This window comes from Micropterus dolomieu, linkage group LG03 (assembly GCF_021292245.1).
Source record: "Micropterus dolomieu isolate WLL.071019.BEF.003 ecotype Adirondacks linkage group LG03, ASM2129224v1, whole genome shotgun sequence".
NCBI classification, from domain to species: domain Eukaryota; kingdom Metazoa; phylum Chordata; class Actinopteri; order Centrarchiformes; family Centrarchidae; genus Micropterus; species Micropterus dolomieu.
The window spans coordinates 5,859,207-5,880,358 of NC_060152.1; the positions used below are offsets into that span (position 1 = coordinate 5,859,207).

The following is a 21,152-nucleotide window of genomic DNA, read 5'->3' on the forward strand; positions in this document are numbered from 1 at the left end:
CAAGCTGTTGAGCAGTGGCAAATACATTAAATTGATTTACGACTGAAAATCATTATCGTCCATATTTTGATGACCTCTTCGTGTGACACGGAGGCATAAATCTCTTCAATCCGAACATGCTGTACCGACAGCTGTGCATTTTAATTTGATGTTGTTGATATCTTCACCTTGTGCAGAGAATTATATACCACCCATGTACAAATGTTTAAAGCAGGGTTCAGGACTGTCCAGAGGTTCATTTCATCTTAATGAACTACTTGAGGGCATTTCCACACATGTAAATACCATAAATTTATTCTGAGTCTATTCCCAGGTCTAATGAGATTTTTCTACATTATCGTTGTTGGCTTGATATCCTAAGTAATCAAATGTGCGTGTTGTTTACGATAGCTGTCCAATTAGATTTGGCAATACTAGTCTCCAAGTCCATTCTTCAAGGACTATTTACAGAGCAGCCTGGTGTATCACTTTGACATGTTTCTCATCACTTTCCCAGGCAGACGTTTCTTATTTTAATTCAATAATTGTCTGTGTCTGTTCAGCTGGTAATGCTATGAAAAGAAAGCAATCAAGGAAACGTCTTATCATCCAGCTACCATGCAACGGAGGACAGGACTGTCCAGAGGTGCTGGAGGAGGAGAGGGACTGTGATGTGCCCAAAATATGTCCAGGATTTAGGTAAAAGCACAACAGGGATCCGATAATGCTAATGCAAGATGAAAGTTTAACAAAATTCTGCCTCATTTCATGTATTTTACAACTTAAATTGATATGCTCCAATCTTTTCAAATACAGCCATCTATACCGATATACAATTTACTTACTAAAGACCTACACAAATCAAACCCAAAGCTCATCTTTTCCATCACAATATTTGCTTATTCTGTAATTAATTACTTTGGTAAAAAGATGAGAAATAAGAATGAAGACACACCTTTCATGTACACTTGCATACTGTACAGTAGCCTATGTAGTTTAACTTTCTCCACATATCTCTTACAGTAGGCTATCTACTAATTGTGTTTATTTGTAAATGCACACTTGACTTTGATTAACTCTTTGCTGACCAGCGTGATAAACATTAAAAGCTATAAGGGGTTATGGGCTTACTAACTAATTTAATTATTTAATTATTAACTCATATTATAATAATGTGGTGGTAATATAGTGTTTGATGACAAAAACAGATACTTTGAATGTTGAATTTTAGGTTACCGCATCATTTAATTCATTGGCTCTGCTTGACCGGAGCTATTTTATTTTAAACCTACTGTAGCTCTAGTGAAACAATTGATGGGTAGATGTGACTCCACTTGTTACCGTAACTGGTAAACACGAGAACGTAAACTGTAACGCCACTTTTGAATGTCATGATTGTATTTGAAATTTACTGAGTAATGTCAAGTATACAAATGTAAGCTAAATTCAATTATCTGTACTTAAGTAAGTTACTGTTTTGAAGTACTTGAGTAACGTTCATTTCATTTTATGCAGACTTACTTTAACATTATACTTTTACTTCACTTGCATTTCAGAGGTAAAGATTGCACTTTTCTCTCCACAGCTTTAGTTACTTTGCATATTTAGGTTATTAATACAAAATATATTCAAAGCTGCCCTGCAGTATTTAAAATCACTAAAATGAGCCCCACCAGCTGCAACAATATCTATAATTTATATTATTTTGAAATGAACCATTCTACACTTGATACTATATAGTATATTTTTATGTTAATACTTTTGTACTTAAGTAAAATGTTGAATGCAGGACTTTTACTTGTAACAAGAGTATTTCTATACTGCCCAGGACTGACTGGTCAAAAAGAGAGATTCTCAACAAGCAACTGCATGATTTTATCTCAATCTATTGTTGTACAAACAGGACAGTTGTTATAATTTTTGGTACTATTATCGTGTTTAATACTGTACACACTGCAAATACAGGGTTGTTTAATTTATAGAAAATATTTAGATAATATTTCTCTATTTCAGTGCTGTTCATACTATGTCATATTGCATATACTGTATACCAATACACCTACCTCAGGTCATAAGGTCATAGGTCTAATTTATTTTTTCCAGCATATTTTGCACTATGCTCCATCACACTGTGTACATGTGTACATGTATGTGTACCTGTATATCATATCCACCTTCAACATGTACATAATGAGAATAATAGTTTACTCTTGCATCCTTTGCACTCTTATCCCTACACTATTTGTCAATATGTCAATATTGTTTTGTTCATAGTGTGTATACTAGTGTTGTCTATACTGTAGTTTGTGTCTGATTTTATTTTATTATTATTTTATTATTGTGTTATGGTATTTTTGTACAAGTAAGCACATCGTGAGCAGTGTACAAATTCCTCGTATGTGAAGATATACCTGGCAATAAAGCGGATTCTGATATAAAATGAAAAATCACAATTAGGTATTTACCTCAAATAGCTCAGCCCTATCTACAGTACTTCATTACATACTGACTGTCTTACATGGCACAGCAGTGCAGTGTTACTGTAATCGTGAACACACTGACATGGCTATACTGTCCCGATGTATTCCAGGTGGAAAACCCACAAATGGAGGAAGTGCCAGCTGGTACCGTGGTTTCTCAGACAGGACCGTCCCGGTGCGCAGGAGACCTGTGGACTAGGACTTCAAACAAGAGGTATAGAAACCAATCTCTTCATCTCCCATTTCCCTCTGCATCTCCACTGAACCATTCCTAATCACAGTAAATTAAATTTTTGCTCATTGCGGTGCATCTGGAGTATGGCCACGAGGCAGCAGATGGATGTGCCAAGGTTTAGAGAAAAGGCCAATTTACTTACAGCACACATCAAATCCTTCCACTTACAAGACGCGACACAGACTGAGGCTGACACTCTTAAAAACATCAACAGGAGACTATTTATTTCTTTTTTTCTGGTTGTTTTTATTATATTTTTATTTTTTGTTTTCTCCTAAGCTTGGGAAGGAAATGTGTTCACAGCTCATCATGCTCCTCTTGAGACGGGTTTGACAGTTAGGATCGTTTCACTGCTGGCTTTTTCTCACCTCAGGCTCTTGTCATGCAATTTTAATCGAATGCCTCTTGTTGAAATTTGGGTGGAGATGCTGCACCTTGCCTGTAGCATACAGCAACCCAGCCTCCCGCATAAGCTTCACGCATAAGTGAAAAGTACTTTAAATGAGTTGTGGCTCTCCCTCTTTAAAAGCGTATTCCCTCTTGCCTTTTTACAGAGGATGGATGTACCATGTAGTCCTGGGAGGCTTTCATAAAAATCCAATTTCAGGGGGTCACGCAGAATGATCATTTTCATTATGTTCCAGCTTCTATAGAAGGCCATTATTAGTGCTTATATTTCTGTTTCTTCTTCACTAGCTTACATTAATGGATGGAAGAATCAATTTATTCCTAAAAATCCTTTAAGGTCCACTTTAGACCTACTCACCGCACTACTGTGCAGCTTTTCACTGATTTGATGCCATGTGACACCAGATGTCCAGAACCTCCTGGACTTGTTTTCACCCCTCTGACACTAAATGGCAGAAATCATTTTGTCATTGACTTAAACCAAATGAGACACACTGTCTTTTCTGATCTGTGTTTTCTGACAGGGTATTGTGTTGTTTACCTGGACAGAGGCTTTTCTTAGAGGGGAAAAAAGACACTGTAGTAGCACTGTTAAACACACACAACAACTGAGAGCATGTGCCTCTCTCTTTTGCACACACACACACACCTACACACACACACACAAATTCTCTTTCTCACAAGATAAGACCTGACCTCACACACCACCAGACGGAGGCTTTCCGAACCAATAGCAGTGCCCACGGGGGTTCAGCAAAAATGTGCTTAGAGATTGATTTCTCTCTGAAGGTACAGCCCTGCAGAACGTCTGAATCACAAGAAAATGAAATATTGCAGCAACACAAGTAATACCCTTTATTGAAAGAACAAAGAGTAGGATGACGCAAGCCAACATAAATTGACTTGTGGGCTTTAAACCAACTGATGTAGAGATGCATGTGTGTCTGCTCTGCTTATAATTGTTATTTAGCCCCTCATGAGATCTAATCTGAATTATACAGTTCTGATCTATTTTTTGTTAACTCTTTTGTTGCCCCCCAGTAAATCTCTGTTTGATGTTATGAAAGAAGTATTAGGCTAGGATTCCACCGGGCACAGCTCAGTAGTGTTGCGTCTGCGTCTCGGTTTTTGTTTCGTCCTCTGCATGGCTTCCTCGTAGTGTTTCAGAAGCGGAGCGTTTTGCCTGCCTGTTTTTCGTGGTCATGTTGTGCTTCTACCATGGTTAAGTAGGCTGCACAGTTAAATGGTTTCTCATTGCGTATATATATTCTTGAAGGTCGGGAATCTGCACAGGGTGTTTATTTTATAGACCGGATTCTGTATGCTGTTTCTATGTCTGACTTCCTGCCTGGTTCGATCTGCTCTGTCAAAAATAGACTAGCCGCATATTCTCCGCTAAGCAAAGCAGAGAGCCGCTTCTGAAACGCACTGCAGCACATCTGGTGGAATCATAAGCATTGTCTAAAATGGCTGCCATCAGCTCCGGCAGTCACGTTCCAGCTGTGATGCTGCCATGTCTTGCTGATCTCATACTTAATTCAAGTGATTTTACATATCAAAGTAACTCTACCATTCACAGGGAGTACTATTCAGCCTGTGGAGGAGGAGGAGGAGGATGAGCTTCATCTAGTCTGAGAAAACTACGTGCAACTAAGTGCAATACAGAATTACTGAAGTACCTCTTTAAAAATAGCAATACCACAGAGTAAAAATACTCCATTGCAGGAACTGAGACTTAGGTGAGGATATTGATATTACTGTTATATATATCTGTCAGTTAAAGTCAGTTACAGCAATCAGTTAGCATAGCATAAAGACTGGAGGCAGGGGGAAACGGCTTTACATGTTATGTATTGTTTAATCCCTACATAACAAATGTAAAAACAACAATTTCTGGTTTTATGGGGGGTTACTGTATGTGCTGGATTACTATATTAGTGAGCTTCGGACCTTCTGTCCTGGCTGCTAGCTTTAGCGTCATACTGTACAGATATGGGAGTGGTATCGATCTTCTCATTTAACTATTCCTTTAATTCAAATTTCAAATTCAGAGTTTCCTAAACTGTCAAAACAGTCAGTAGTAAATGTACTATATATGTACATATATACCGTTGCTTTATTTCTAAAATAGGCTCCAGGCTGTTTCTAAAAATTGTCATAAAATAAACTTGTTCACCATATTTTATAAGCCTATGAGTCTATAAAAATCAGAATCTGCATTGTTCCTTGTTACTAAAGCTGCAAAAGAGTTCTAGTGGTGTACATAGTAGACCTATGTTCCTCTGAATTGTGTTGGAGTGAAGGAAGTAGATTATGTTCAGTACTTAGTGAATGTATTTTCTACCGCTGTAGTTTTCTTTTGTTACCATATAACATTTTCTAGTACTTTTGAACATCTGCTTTGGCTAGCAATCTGTTGAAACAATAAACCACTTTATGGCCTCCTACACATTCTAATGAAGCCTTTTTGACCCATCTTCCTCTAATTCTTCCAGCTGTGTCCTGTCGCCAGCTGGACGGGACGCAGGCGGACATCAGCGAGTGTCTGAAATTCGCCAAGGCCATGCCTGCCATCACTCAGCGCTGTCAGCTCCCCTGCCAGGATGACTGCCAGCTTACCAACTGGTCCAAGTTCTCGTCCTGCACAGCTGACTGTGTGGGGGTCCGCACCAGAAAGAGAGCATTGATAGGTGAGAACAAAGCGTGGCACAGCACAAACAATGGGCTGCTGTATTGACCCCTTTTCTGACAAGCTTATTTGCTCTGTAGTTTAAGTGTTTGTGAGGTACCAGGCAATTTAGGGAGTAAAGTTGTTGGGCAATGCTCCAGTGGACGAGCAGCAAAATGAAACACAAGGTCATAAACATATTCTGATTGTTCTTGCAGCTAATTTCTCCAGTGGGGTTAAAGCAACAAATCTGAAATAACTCCTCAGCCTTTGTTATTCATCAGCGTGTCCCCAGAGAGCTGCACTGTGCATCAGTCATAAAAGCAAAATGACAAGAGTGGTGCCATGCGTTAAGCCACCACCACAAGAGTTTACTGGGGGAAAAAGTCAACTTTAAAGGGTAGCTTAGGTATTTTTCAACCTGGACCTTAATTTCCCATGTTTTGATGTGTATGAGACTAAGTTGGATGACATTTTTTTGAAATTGGTCCAGTATTGAGTGAGTTGGCAGCTGGCAGCAGCTAAACAGGGCTGCAACGTAATCCTGGCGGGAAATTGCACTCCGTCAAAGGACGTCCACTAAAGTGCTTGTTTTTGCCAATGATGGGCTCAGATTGTTATTACAAGTGTCTGACAACATGATGGAAAGGATCCCTACAGAGATAGACTTTTTTAAATAGTAAGATCCTTTTTTGTCAAACCATCCAGACTTGGTTGATGAAAACAGTAATTTTACTTTGCAGAACATGGGAGTTGCTGGTCTACCGCTGCCTCGGTCAGTTAGTTTGTTGGTGTTATTTTGTGGCTTCGGTGTTTTAAAGGGTTTACAAACTAACCGTTTGAGACAGCGGTAGACCATAGAGGTAAAATTACTATTTTTGTCAAGGGAGTCTGGTGGCTGTGACTGAAGTGATATAGCGACTTTTTATGGTTAACCAAAATGATTTTACTCTTTAAAAAAAAGGCATATGTCTGTAGGGATCCTTTCCATAACGCTGTCAGACACGTATAATAATAATCTGAGCCTGTCAGTGGCAAAAGCACTTTGGTGGACGTACTTTGACTGGGCACAAATGCCTGCAAGGATTAACTTGCAAGTTACCCATCAAACTTGTGAGGAAGAGGAGAAGCTCTTATTTTCCCCTGATGTGAAATCTTTTGACCCGTCACCAAAGTGTAAAGGAGCAGAAAGGTCATGTAATGCATATAAACACTCTTTGAAGAGGCAGTTTAATTCTTCTTAGACTTAAATCAGGGGTGGATTGTGTGTGGATTTTGTAGTTTTATCCAAAATCCATCGGTTATATTTGGGAAAGGTTATCAGCAGTAGTTAAATGTTGGCCAATCCCTCACAGTCCCTTTTACTGGTTTTCATGTATGCGGCTGAATCTATTCTTCTTAATCTTAAAGCAATACCAAGACAACACAAAATCGCTTTCCTTAAAGGGGTCGTAAAGGTGGATCATAATGTTGATGTTTATTTTTCTGCTGGCTGTTGGTCACTATGACCTTTACAGAGGCTATGAAATTAGCAACAACCACCTGTGGTCCGAAAGCATGATAAACTTGGCAAAATGTCAAATTAGCTAAATGGAGACATTGGCACACATAGGTAGAGCTGCTGTAGGACATTAGGTCAAGTTATATGTCATTATTTGCATGGAAAACGAGTCCTAGTGATAGACGGCCACAAGAAAAAAGTTTTTTGTACAGTGATTTGTGAGTAACGATGCTTGACATGTCTGAGGATTAAAACCATCAAGCTACTTTTAGTAAAAAAGCACTGCTTGAAACTATGTTACCAGCGTAATCTATCATCAGGAGTTGCTGTCCCTCCATGCATGTGGGATACATGCATGGAGGGACAGCAACTGCTGTGTCATCCAGCCTTTATTCAGTGAGAACACTATCAACATTAGCAAGGCCTTGAAAGTAGCCTTGAGTATTATAAGACTCAAAGCCACTTGAGTCTTATAATACTCCAGCCTAACAGTGACAGAAATCTACCAACACCAGCACACATGTGGAGTCACTTTTCCCAAAGCTATTCTACTCATCTCTGTCCCTCTGCTCTCCTCAGGGAGGAGCAAGAAGAAAGACAAGTGCAAGAACACGCAAATGTACCCTTTGAGTGAGACCCAGTACTGCCCCTGTGACAAGTACAACGCCCAGCCGGTAGGGAAATGGTCAGACTGCATCTTGCCTGAGGGAGGCCGAGTGGAAAGCATCCTGGGTATGAAGGTTCAGGGAGACATCAAGGAGTGTGGACAGGGCTACCGCTACCAGGCCATGGTGTGCTACGACCAGGACAACAGGCTGGTGGAGACCTTACGCTGCAACAGTCATGGTGAGTACATGTGCATGTTATGAGGCTGTCAGGTTTAATCAAAGCATCTGTTGCTTTGTTAATGGGTTGGTTCACCCAAATTACAAAAGAAAACATATCTCCAAAAATATCTAGCCATTTATTGTTGGGGTTAAGGGTTTCAATGGCATAATTTTTATTTTTTTTAATTACTACTATTACTATTATTTATTATTTAATAATAAATAATAGAATTTAACCTCTTTGTTCTGCCTTCGTATGTCATGCGTGCACGAGCACATGCACAGGGTCAGAAGCAAAGAAAGCACAGTGAAGCTGGCCAACTCCAAAGTCGATGTATGTGATCTGTGTAACCGATGTGTGTGAGTTAGAAAGAGGGGGCTCAACAAAAAGGACTGCCTGATTGATGAGGCAAGTAAATGCAATGTCGTGCAGGTAAATTTAGCACCTTACTTTTATAATTAAACACAGCGCCTCCACATACACACACATGCTCACACACACACTAGTACTGCTACTAGGGATGGGCATCGCTACACGATACCTTTATGGTATCAACCGAAACAGCCCAGTATCGAGTAGAATCGAAACGTCTCCAGTCAAACTTCATTGTATACTTTTTGTAACCAGATCGCTGAAAAAAATGACTATTTGTATGGTTTTGCAGCCAAACACGCAAGCAACACACAGAAATAAAGAGAAGAGCATGCTTTTTTTTTTTTCTCCTCATGTGCCTGCGCCATAAACTGTATAAAAAACGACCTGCACGCGCGGAGTCCATGCGTGATCTCAACAGCCGCTTACCTTCAGCTGCGGACAGTCTCAGGCAAGTTTATCACCTCAAGCTTGGCTTTCCGTTGGTGTCATCTTCTGGTATCATTTAACGCTTCCCCGTACATTTTTATTTGCTATTCACATCACTTGGCATTGATAGATCGCCGCGTTTTATCACATCAATGAAACGTTTTTGTGGCACAGCAGCTATCGGCTGTTTTTACTCACGGAGCCTCCGACTGCCGCTGCAGCTGCTTCAGATGCAGTTGGTTTGATCGGCTAGACGTACAGCCTCTCTTTTCCTCTGTTTGTGAGTCTTTAGTGTGGTTAAGTGACTTGTTTAAACAGACTCCTTACTCGTTTTATACTTGACTTGACTTGGAAGAGGTTTGCGACTCACCTCTAAAGGAAAAAGGACTCGCGGAGACCTTTCAATTCAGTTTTTTTGATCGAAAGTTAACAAAATAATTTTCTGTTCATTACTTTCAACACACGTATCAAAAATTACCTTAAATTCATTTCCCACAACTTATTTGGTCACTAAACTATTTCACTCCTTTCTCATTCAAATATAAAAACATTCGCATGCTGTAGTCTTTCCCTGTGTAATACTACCCGTGAGGATGACCTAATTAGGATGAGGAGCGATCTGATACAATTTCCCAATACTTTTATGTGACCTATTATTTGAAACAAGAAAAAAATAAAATAGATAACCTTGCTTGTCCATAACAACAATAAAAGTAATAATAGGATACCAATCAACTACTATGGCTTCAACAGGTGGTATTTTATGCAAAGTATCGAATGAAGTACTCTATTGGTATCGGTATCTACTTTAAGGGTACTGGTTTTGGTTCTGATATTGTAAAATTTTAAATGATACCCAACCCTAAGTACTACCACTGAATGCTACACCTAGTGTGAATTCCTGGAGGATTGTGGAACAGTGAACAGAATATCATGGATTAATACTGAGTAATCTTTATTTGACATTCATTTTTTACAAACCCATTCAGGCATTTTTTCACTGAAAAAGAAAATCTTATTAGATAATAGGCCCAGTTTCACAACTCATGAGCCCTGCTTGGTTCTCAAGGAGCTTTAGCATTTACTGTGTTTGATATAATCGCACACAGCACTCAGATTTGTTGTTGTACTTTCAAGAGGTAAGTGGCAGCTTGTATGACTGAATTTATTAAATAGATTGATATGATGAAGTTTGTCCATTCAGAGTCATAATGTTGGTTTTAGTAAATTTCTTATGAATTTGCCATAAAAGATATTAACGGTCCACACTGGTAGAAGGCGGGTGCGGCTCTCTGTGTCACTCTCCATCGTGTTAGCAAGACAACTGGAGGTGCTACTGAGCACAGAGCCGTATCCTCTGACAACCCTCCACTCCCCAACCCCGCACGTGCTGTTTTTTGTTTTTTTCTGACATAAATCTGCATTGAAGCACAGAAGTACAAGTCTTGAGGTGAAGAGCATTATGTAGCAAATCAGATTGTTCCCCTCTCCAGCCTTGACTTCTTAGATCCAGGTGAGAAATATACTGTAGCACATCGAAATGCTGCAGATGCAAGAATAACTTTTTGGTTCTGTTAAATATTCATCTGAAGCGAAGGATTTTATTTGTGCACATATGAAAGCCCCTCCCATGGAGGCCAGCAACTCATTTTGAATACTGACTTTTACCTAAGGAGGCCTTTTTCTGGCACACTCCTGTCAGAATCATTTGTCTCCTCGTTGTAAGGTCTTATCTTAGATCCAAAATACTTCAAGCAAAGAATCCGGGCTCAGAAACTCGTTGTGAAATTGCTGTGAAATAGAATGCAGGAGATGTTCAAATGAATACATCAGTGTTGTGCATATATAAACATGGTTTTAGTCTCCTTGTGTGAGTCAGAGATTCAGATATGCGTCAGTTAATCTGAGTGTGGGTGTGACGAGAGCAAATCGTAAGGATGGGGTTGTGTGTGTTTGTGTGTGTTTGTCAGCTTCTGTATATTTTTACACCTATGTGAATGTTTGTGTGTGTATTCATCTTCAAGCATCATTGAGCTTGGAAAAAAGAAATGTTCCTTGAGGTGCACACAAAAACAAAAACACATTCATGAGACTTGGCGTTAGTACATGTGAATCTCAAAGATATCATTAAATCTCTCTTTTATCCCCCTCATTGAGTCACCCCCCGGCCCCCCATTCTCTCTGCCACTCCCTCGTTCATTTTCTGTCCCATTTTCTCCATCTCAGACATCACCACTTTTAGTCTTGATAGAGGAGGAGACATGGTCCGTCCACGACTCTGCAGCTGACACAATGCCCTCGGCTATGAGAACGGTGACACTGTTATCTCTGTATTCCACAGACATCAACAGGAAAAATTGGGATTATCTTTAAAAGTGCATGTTGATCCAAGCGTTGTGGTGTTACTCTTTTTTCAGATTGCCCCATTCCTCTGTGTGAGGAAGTGAATATTATAAGGGAAGATAACGCTGAATCATTTACAGTGCCTTTCTGAACAGTTCTCAATAAATGAGTTATCTTATTCAGAGTTTCTAAAGTTGCAACAAGTAGCAATTTGAGGATTGTGAACTACAGAGAATAATAAATCAAAAATTTTTGGAAATGTGTACTTAAATATTTTAAGTTAACCATATAAATGATTTTAAATGAAGCTTGACCACAGGGAGACTAATAAATCAGCAGCACAAGAAGCAAGTAACATCCAAATGATAAATTCCTGATTCTATTAGTTCCCAGCAATATCTGCAGTCGGCCACAATAAGATCTAATTAGTGTGTTGTCATGTTCAATATAATCAAGACTAAGACTGCGGGGTAGAGACTCTAGACCAAGCCACACGCTACCAGCTCGAGACAATGACTGAAATTGTGTTGGTGTGCCGTCATTAAGATGGTCTAAATTGACACAGTTTCCACCAGGAGAGTTTTCACTCTGATCTCCCTTAAAATGACTGTATCAACGTAACAATGTAACTACTTTAGCTTCAGCCATCAACACTGTGCCAAATGTCATGGTGTAGTCAGGGGAAATCTTGTAATAAGTCCCCTTTTAGTCCTCTATTTATGACATTACGCATATAGTTCTTATATTTATGACCCGTGATGCTTTGACCTTTTACCATGATTTAATATGACAGGATGGCTCAGGGGGCCTTGGCCTCGTCTTAGCAGGATGCGGTGAAGGAGGAGGCAATGCATAAAGGCTAAAGCTTATGGGCGATCTTGCTGAAGACCTGTGAACTTGAGCTATGCTGCAGTGATTTGCTGGTGCATGACGAGACATATTTGTAGTAACAAGAGAAAGCCTGTGCCACATAATTGCGCGTGCTGTTCTGAGTGTTATAACATTTAGACAGTGTGCTTTTAAGATTTGAGGACTAAGGTCAGTGTCTGTTCAGGTCAGAAATGTACATCAAAGGGTCCTTCTGGTCTGTGGTAAGTCTTTTTTATACCTCTGTGCTCCATCCTGAGCATTGAGCCCCCATAGCTATTTTCAGAGCCCCCAGGGATTAGGCTGTCCCCATTGCCTTGGAGATGATAGTGGTGCAGGAGGTGCAACAGGTCGAAAATCAGGCAGTAACACTGAATAATTATTAAAGCCAAAAGCTTCTCGGGCCAAACACCCATCGAGCGGATGAAATTTGGATTCAGAAGCCAACGCTATGGTGACTCAGCCGAGCTTTATTCCTGGCTGGATGACCATAAATAAATGGTAGCTGGAACTACCATCAGGGTTTTCTAGGTCGACAACAAGGGGCCCAGCACGCCTGTGGGTTCTTGCAAGTGCAAAAAGAGTAAAAAATATTTGGGGAAAGTCGCATTATTAACTGCTCTGGATACAAACATTTCTTGAGATTGGTTTTTGATAGTGGTTTAACCAAAAGCATGTATGATTTATTAAATTTACACAAGAATTTTGCTCTCTGTAGCCCTAGAGATGTACAGTATATACATACATGAATGTTTTACAGGTTTTGAAGACAAAAAATGGTTAAGAAAAACAAAGCTTTAGTATAATAAACTGCATTGTCTCACATTGGGGTCCATGCCGGTCTTAAACCAGCCATGTTAAAAGAAAACACATATTTTCTATTTTACTTGTTTAAACAGCTTTTACAAAACTGAAAACAACGAGTTTCTGAATTGAGTAAATAGATCCCTATACAGGTGTCGTTTGCCATATTATGTTGGTTGTCTTCTATTTCTTTGTCAGTTTATCACTTGGAGGTAGATGTCTTAACATCGTGCCAGCATGCTGGGAATGCCAGTGGGATCCTGCATGTGCAAAGAGAAAATAGAACCTTACCATGCTGTGAATAATAGTACAGTAAGCTAACATGTTTATACTTGCTTTGTGTAAGCAAATTGTTGAGATTGTGGCCGTTGTTAGAAAGCCTGTCTATTTCCATAGGCATTTACGGTACAAATCCCAGTTATCTCTGGGAGGTTCGAGAGCTGTTTGGGCAGTAAAATTGTAACATTTCAGTTGAAGGTGAGCAGTCAGTGAAGCTGCTTTGGGAACTCCAGCAGGAGTTGACTATAAGGCAACAGTAGTGAACTCAGTGTTTCCCCTATATTCTTTCAGGAGCCACCGTTGTCAGTCTGGCAGTAGAGGTATATTGTAGGTTACATTATGTCAGTTAATAAATTCTGCAGCTTTTCCAAGAAAGAGCAAGAAAGGTCTCTGTTTCCAAACTGCTGGGAAAGTGAAGGGGGTTAGTGCTAGCAAACACCTCCCCCGGGCTTCAGACTGCAGTCTGGAAGCTCAGCAGAAAAGCCAATTTTTTGGCTGCTATGTGATGTTAACTAAATATATAGGAAGTAACGTTAATTAGCTGCATGTCATTATTACCTACTTGTCATGTATTAAGAACATCAGGTACAAGCTTAGAGTAAACTGGTGATAAACACAACTCTGTCCTTAACACATACTGTACATCTTGATAGTTATAATAATTATACTTAAGTTTTCAGATGAGTCTGAAAAACGGTTTGGTTAGGAAAAGAGAGGCCATGGGGACCATGGTCATATTAACAGGATGCTCCCTGCTATTATAAGGCCTAGGTGGTGAGGCCAAAACTGCCGGTGTGCTGCTCCATGAATGTAAAATCATTATGGTGAGCATCAAAACTAATCATTTTTCACAGATCTATTGGTTATAGTTCCCAGTGGACTTCTTTAGCAGGTTTTGTCTTCAAGCTTTGTGGGTGTGAACTGCTTTATCTTATCCAACGTTTTGTACACAGCTAGGGTAATAACAATGGTCCAATATGAAGTGAAATTGCATTTTTTTTTTTTTTGGAAAATGTTCTTGGGGGAGAACCCCCCAAACAACTTTTACAATATGCCTGACCTTTTAGATATTGTCAAATCACAAGAACCTCTCCTAGAATGACAGTAACTAAAACTAGACACAGTCTGCTGTCTGGTCATTAACAGGAATTTGCTGCAAGAGAAAGCAGGTTCCCCGACTACCGTCATCTGCCTCAGTGAAAGTTACACAAGTCATAGGTAAATATATAAAAAATATGGGTTAGTTCAAATGATGCGAATGATGTGATGAACTGCCACAGCAGGTACAATTTATGATAAATTGCCACACCGAAACAACATGTGGTACATGTTTTTAAATGCAGATATGAAGCAATGTGCTCCTTGCAAGCGCACAACATTTCTTTTCACTTCACCTCCGCTGCTACAACTCCATCCTTGGGGAAGCACTGGATCTCCTACCTGGACTAAACACAAACACTTCCCTGAGAGCTTGGCAAGACACCTAACAAGTATATATCGGTTGAACCACAAGCTAACGGCAGGCTGAGGTGCTGCAGCATTTGCACTGTGAGTGAACCTAAAGTGACAACATCAGTGATTTGGGACGACTGGACTTGACTGCAGGGCCTGCAGTAGGAGGTCAATGGGCCAAAGATTAAGCTTATTTCAGAGGCCACGCTGAGCTCAGCAAGGTGTTGATGTAGAGATACTGATCTGGACTCAGGGGCATCAGAGTGGAAAGAGGTCAGGCAGGAGTCGGTGTGTGCATGCATGTGTATGGATGTGATCATTATGTCACTGCGCATTTAAGTGCTGCTAGGACTCCGGGTCTGACTGGATTAAGCAGACGTTTTATTTTTTAAATCATATTAGCTTTACGAAATCATGCTGCTCAGTTTTGGGAGAGCATAGTGGACATCAAGCTCACTCTTCAACTCTCCTCTTCAGCCAAGCCAAGTTTAAATCCCATGTTTAAGCTTTAATCATAGCTGAAGTGTATTTGAGTAAAAGGCTACCACCTTTGGCAGCAGTGGTCTGTGCTGTAGCTGTTCTGAAAGAGGGCAACAGTAAAGAAAAACAAAAGCACTCATTGGAGTTTGAGGTAATTTTAATTGTAAGAGGACTTAAGTTTAATTGTTAGGGTTAGTCTCATATACTGTATTTGCAATAAGTGACAACCTACACCCATCCAAAGTGACGCTAAGGCTACGTTCAGCCTCCCTGTTGATTTCAATTAAATCACCACAGGGGTGTCTGTCAGAAAAATCAGGGTCATCTGGGAAAAACGTTGAAAGTAGCTCAACTTTCAACGCAATACAATGCAACTTCATCGACCAACTTGTTAATCAACCTAGTGCACATTGCTGATAGATTACTTTGCAACACAGTGCAGTTCTACTTTACCTTACAGTCATAGTAGATAAAAGGATAGTGACCGTTGTAACCTGTAACAGCCTGTCTCATTGTATTAGCAGATCTGTAGTGCCTCGGTGTGTGCTTAAGCCGTACCTCAAACTGGACTTTCTGCATTGTTCTCAACAGTCGCTTCAGCAACATGAAAACACCAACACAACCAAATGTGTTATTTGTTTCTATATTTAGTTATCATAACGCAGTGCTTTTGGCCAGGCTTTCTGACATAAACAAAGAATGTGAATAACTACAACTCCCCTCTCTAGTTATCCTCTATTTTGCTCCAGCAGTGGATAGCTGCTGTTGTACCTGGCAGCTCAGTGTGACAGTGTGAAGCATGATGGTGCTACAGAAGAACATATGTGCTCAGCAACCAAGTTTAAAAAAATAAATAAATAAATAAAAAAAAGAGAGCGACAAATACACACATACACGAGGACAAAATTGATTTGTACTGGCTAGATTCTACTGAAACTTAAATTGTGGGAAGCATTTTCAGCAAACCCGTCAGTCAATGTAGCGCCACATGTCTCTCGCAAAAAAGCAAAGCAGGCTGGAAGAGTCCACATCAAAAAGAGGAAGTGGTATACTCAGTGAGACACTTCACTTTCCCGGCTCATTCACCTCATCGATTTCCTTAATAAAAGGCTAAACGGATTTACAGGCCACTGCTGTTACATAAGCTTAAGAAAATGTATTAGGTTATGTCTACTAAACAGATTCTCTCTGAGCAAGTGAAATCTGCACAAAGTCAAAGGTTCAGAAGAATGATCTCTTTTAACACATTTGACTGAACCTTGGCCTGTGTGTTTTGGCGAAAACAGGGGACATCACTGCCCAGAGATTGTGAACAATCCAGAAAAACATGAGTAACAAGCAGAGTGAGCTGCTTAAAACCAGCCCTGCTAACTGTGTCATGACCCTGTTAGCTGAGGGAAAATAGATTGAAATAATGAAGCTTGCTGCCAGGCCCAACCACTACTTTGGTAGATTTTTATATAACAGACCATAAAATTGTGCCTTTGAATGTGGACCCTGTTTTCATTCCACTGGACTGAAAATCAATAGGTGCATTTCGATTAGTTTGTGAAGTATTGCTTAATAGCTTGCAGTGCTCTTACAGCTGGGTATTTTCCCCCATCTAGCATTTAAAGAGTTCTTGAACTTTAATGCTTGTTTGTTAGATTGAAAAGAAAAACTAACCTTTGTGAATTTGGACGAATATAGTTTCTTACTTGATAAAGAAAACAATATTCTTCTAAGGGATTCAAGAATTGGCCAATGCCATTTTTCTCTAAAGCCCTCATTTTCAACCTGGAGGCTGAGATCCTTATGGTGGGATGCAGAGAGAATGCATTTCTTAAGAATCAAGTTTCTGGTGAATACCTTTTCCTTCTGAAAGAATTAATAACTACAGTACACTGTCCATTAATGTACAGAAACAAGCAAATGTGTAGCAAATCATCATTTTTGTCTGGCACTTATTCGTCTGATATGTGTATGCACCTCATGGCTTACAAACCATCATCCTTTTCACTTTACAGGTCATAAGCCAAAGACCAGAACCACCACCATAAAAATGTGTTTGGTTCCTGCAAAACACCTCCCCTTTGTCCTCCTTTCAGGTTATATTGAGGAGGCGTGTATCATCCCCTGTCCCTCAGACTGTAAACTCAGTGAATGGTCTAACTGGTCACGCTGCAGCAAGTCCTGCGGCAGCGGAGTCAAAGTTCGCTCCAAATGGCTTAGAGAGAAACCGTACAACGGTGGCCGGCCATGTCCCAAACTGGACCACATCAACCAGGTACAGACACTGAAACTGAAAGTAAGTTTTGAAGTCTAAATTGGTGGCTGAGCAGAGGGATCAAGATCAAGGTTTTTTTTGTCTGTACGCTATTGATTCTTGAAAGTTCTGCCACAATATATTTATACTTTTACAAGTGTGAGACATATTATATGTATCAAACTCTGTGGAGAGAGAAAAAAATTCATTATTAATGAATAATAAGCTTGAGTCTGCAGAGCTTTACTTTACCTTCCCCTCATTATTGCTGCTCTCATTTTTTGCTGAGCAGCGACAGTGCAAAAAGCAGTGTGTGCTATAAATGGATCCCATCCACCATATTAATGCCCCAACGTGTATACCAGTTGATTCCTTAAGGTTTCCATGATTTGCAAAAATGAAATGCTTTCCAGGCCCGTGAGTATCAGCAGATGCAGATTAAGGTTGTGTTGATCTATACCTGGCAGAGTGTGTGTGTGTGTGTGTGTGTGTAACTGCTCATACAGGTATTTTTGCCAAAGGCTTTTCTGATTATGTCCTCTTGAATGTTGCATTAATCATAGGTTCTGCACTATATGAACAGTTGGCATGTACTCATTAATCCATCTGTCTCCCTTTAATCCACCACGATGCTCGCTGGATGTGACTCACTGCCACAGGCCCAGGTAAGAGCTGCTTTTCTCAGCTATTTGTAATATAGTCGCAGATGTTAGGTGTCACAGATGTCAGTGGGTCACTGACAGATAGATGTACACAGTCACAATATCCTCACTGTAAGTAAACAAAGTGCTATCAGATTGGATTTTTATTTATACAGAAATTTCTCAGAGGCAGCAGGGGCAGACATAATCTCTGAGTTAAACCTCAGAGAGCTGAATCCAAGAATCACTGAGTATTAGGAAAAACTTAACTGACAAAGATGAAATATTTATATAAATATATACGCTGTAGAGGCCACTCTTTCTTTTTTTTTGCATAACCATGGTGATTATGATTAGTTGGCACAACCCATTTAGGCTTGGAGTAAGATCATTTAGAAGTAAAACTATAAATCTGCTACCTTTGACTTGCTATATTGGACAATATCTGCTTTAAAAACTTTAAATGTTTAGCACATAAATAAGGTTATTCTGTCTCCAGGTGTATGAGGTGGTGCCGTGTCAGAGCGACTGTAATCAGTATGTGTGGGTAGCCGAGCCGTGGAGTGTGTGGAAAGTCAGCAACGTTGACTTAAAAGAGAACTGTGGCGAAGGCGTCCAGACCAGGAAAGTCAGGTATGTGTCAAGCTCTTTGTCCTACTATGTGTGTTTTCTTATAGACTGTAGTAGATAAATAATTTTTAAATGTTTTGTATATTAGTGCAAGGGGGGGGGGGGTTGGGGGGGGGCGTGTGAAGGATCTTGTATTGACTGGGCTAACCTGTCTGACATGATTCAGCTGACAGTCACGCTGCCAAATCCTTTTAGGGGGAAAGTTTTGGATTTATGTTCTGCACAGGCCAAGACATACACTGTAATTACACTATATTGGACTCATAAAACTAATTAGATGGTCCGTGAAGCATACACAACCAAAGATCCTGGTCCTGTAAAAACAGTGCTTTAAAAGTACACATATAAATAATAAGACATCCATGCCCCTTGTAACATCTGATGCCTTGTCGTGATTGTCTAATGATCTCTGTTAAGTCTCTGCTCTCTAGAGCAGATGAATCAGTAAAAATAGCGGCAGTCTCACCTGCTCTATATCTGGTCTGCTGGAGTATAAAATGTTGTAATTTGAGGTGAAAATGAGGCTTCATTTGAGAAAAGATGCATCTAAATAATACATTTTTGTACTGTATCTATGTATGTGTTGTATTAGTTAAAATGCATTTATGTGGTTAAAATATAAAATGAACATGAAAAAAAATGGGTGCAACTTGCTTTCAGGTATTTAATTCGGCCACTTCATGTTCTTCCTTTACATTGACCCTCCATAGCCAGTGGAGTTGGTGTTGTTGTTAACAAATAAAAGAGGTGTTTTAGGGGTTTTTTTCTTTCATAAAATTGACTTTTTACCCTGAGGTAAACCCTGCCAACTCTATGTCCAGTAAAAACAAAATGTCTGACTCTTTTGTACTCTGGAGCACAACTGCAGCATGGCTAAAATAAGGTCAAAATCAGTGTTTCTTGACCAATCCCACAGGTGCATGCTCAACACTATAGATGGGCCGTCGGAGCCTGTGGAGGACTACCTATGTGACCCGGAGGAGATGCCCCTGGGGGCCAGGGAGAGCCGGCTGCCCTGCCCCGAGGACTGCGTCCTCAATGACTGGGGCCCATGGAGCCGCTGCAGCCTGGTGAGAGCTGAACCCAAAGCAGCAGCACAGCTGTCTGGCACGGAGGAGATATGGGAACATCAGATTTCTGTGAAGCCCACTGAGATTTATCTGGATATCTTTTTCTTGTCAGAAATATTTTCTCTGAGGCTTAAGGAAGTGTAGCTGCACTTTATTGTTGTGAGCTGTGTGTGAATCTTTGTCAACAGGTTATTTCTTCCCCACCAAGGGGGGATAAAAGAGATATATGAACTGGGAAGCAGGAGAAAGATGGCTTATACATCACTTAAATTACACTGTACTCACTGTGAATACAACAGGGAAGGAAGATGATTTATGATAAAGACTCAGAACTCCTGAGCAGGTTTCCAAATTTCCATTTTGTGACACACACACAACCCCTCTCTGCATCAGCAGGGATGTAGTGGCAAACATAAAGCTGGCTAAAAGTATTACCCCTAGATTGTGATCATAATTTGGTAGACGAACAACAAGCATTAAAAGTAATTAGTTATATTTTCAGAAACATATTGATTAATAAGATTGTATGGAAATATCCAAATGGTTAATTTCAAGCTCCAAGCTAATGGTAAAATGAGTAGAACATGTGCATCTGTGACCTTTTCTGACTCACCGTAAAATGTGAATACATTTTGAGTTTTGTAAAGGGAAGCCGTCCCCTGATTTCAAAACAGCAGCTGCGTACACACCTACAGGCTACCACAAGTATGCAATCTTCGTTTTCCCTTTTGCAAAAACATGTAAGATGTCAGAACATCCTGTTCAGCACCTCTGCTCCTGACACCTTCGATTCAGGGTAAAAAGCCATTTTAACTGCTCTGGTTTCACCTGCTGTTCTCACAGCAGCACCCTGGCCATTGTTAATCACAACCCATTCTCTCCCAAAGTGCTTGACACACTGACTTCTCACAATTCCAATCTCGAATTGGAGTCTGCAGTGGCACCAGCGGGGTCTCTCGCATGTTTTATTCATCATGCCAGAGATGGAGTTATTCAAAAGGCTGTCATTTTCTCCCCCAACTCTCTTCTTCTCGAGCAATGACCATGTGGAATGTAGTTTACCATTCCAGCACAAGATCCATTTCAGCTGTACTTCCCCAAAGTTTAACATGCTGGGAATGCCAGGAAAGAGGAGGGGGAGGATCTTTATTTATTTATTTTTAGAAGTACAATTCAAACAAACATCCCTCTAGGGACAAGGTCTATGCAGATTTTGGGAGAATGTCTTGAACTGAGAAATCTTAGGGGGCTTTCACACCTACCTTGTTTGATTCGGACTTTTCATTTTGGTCCGAACCAAAAATCCAGGTGTGAAACCTCCCACGGACCACAGTCCGGACCAAACAGACAAAATTTGGTCCGACGATCAAACTGAACCATGGTTTGGTTTGTTTCTGGTGTGAAAGCATTTTTTGGATGGTTTGGACTTTAAAACCCTTTA

The 21,152-nt window shown here is 40.2% G+C and overlaps 1 protein-coding gene across 1 annotated transcript in view; it reads left to right on the forward strand.

Moving 5' to 3' along the window:
• The window catches only part of LOC123968777 (thrombospondin type-1 domain-containing protein 7A), a 218,003-nt gene that overhangs the window by 144,791 nt on the left and 52,060 nt on the right, over positions 1 to 21,152 (forward strand). Inside the window, exons 12-19 of the mRNA XM_046045711.1 lie at positions 543 to 678; positions 2,570 to 2,673; positions 5,598 to 5,792; positions 7,851 to 8,117; positions 17,213 to 17,391; positions 18,030 to 18,035; positions 18,511 to 18,644; positions 19,558 to 19,711. Coding sequence (XP_045901667.1) covers positions 543 to 678; positions 2,570 to 2,673; positions 5,598 to 5,792; positions 7,851 to 8,117; positions 17,213 to 17,391; positions 18,030 to 18,035; positions 18,511 to 18,644; positions 19,558 to 19,711 — 1,175 coding nt within the window. The remainder of the gene's footprint in view (positions 1 to 542; positions 679 to 2,569; positions 2,674 to 5,597; positions 5,793 to 7,850; positions 8,118 to 17,212; positions 17,392 to 18,029; positions 18,036 to 18,510; positions 18,645 to 19,557; positions 19,712 to 21,152) is intronic.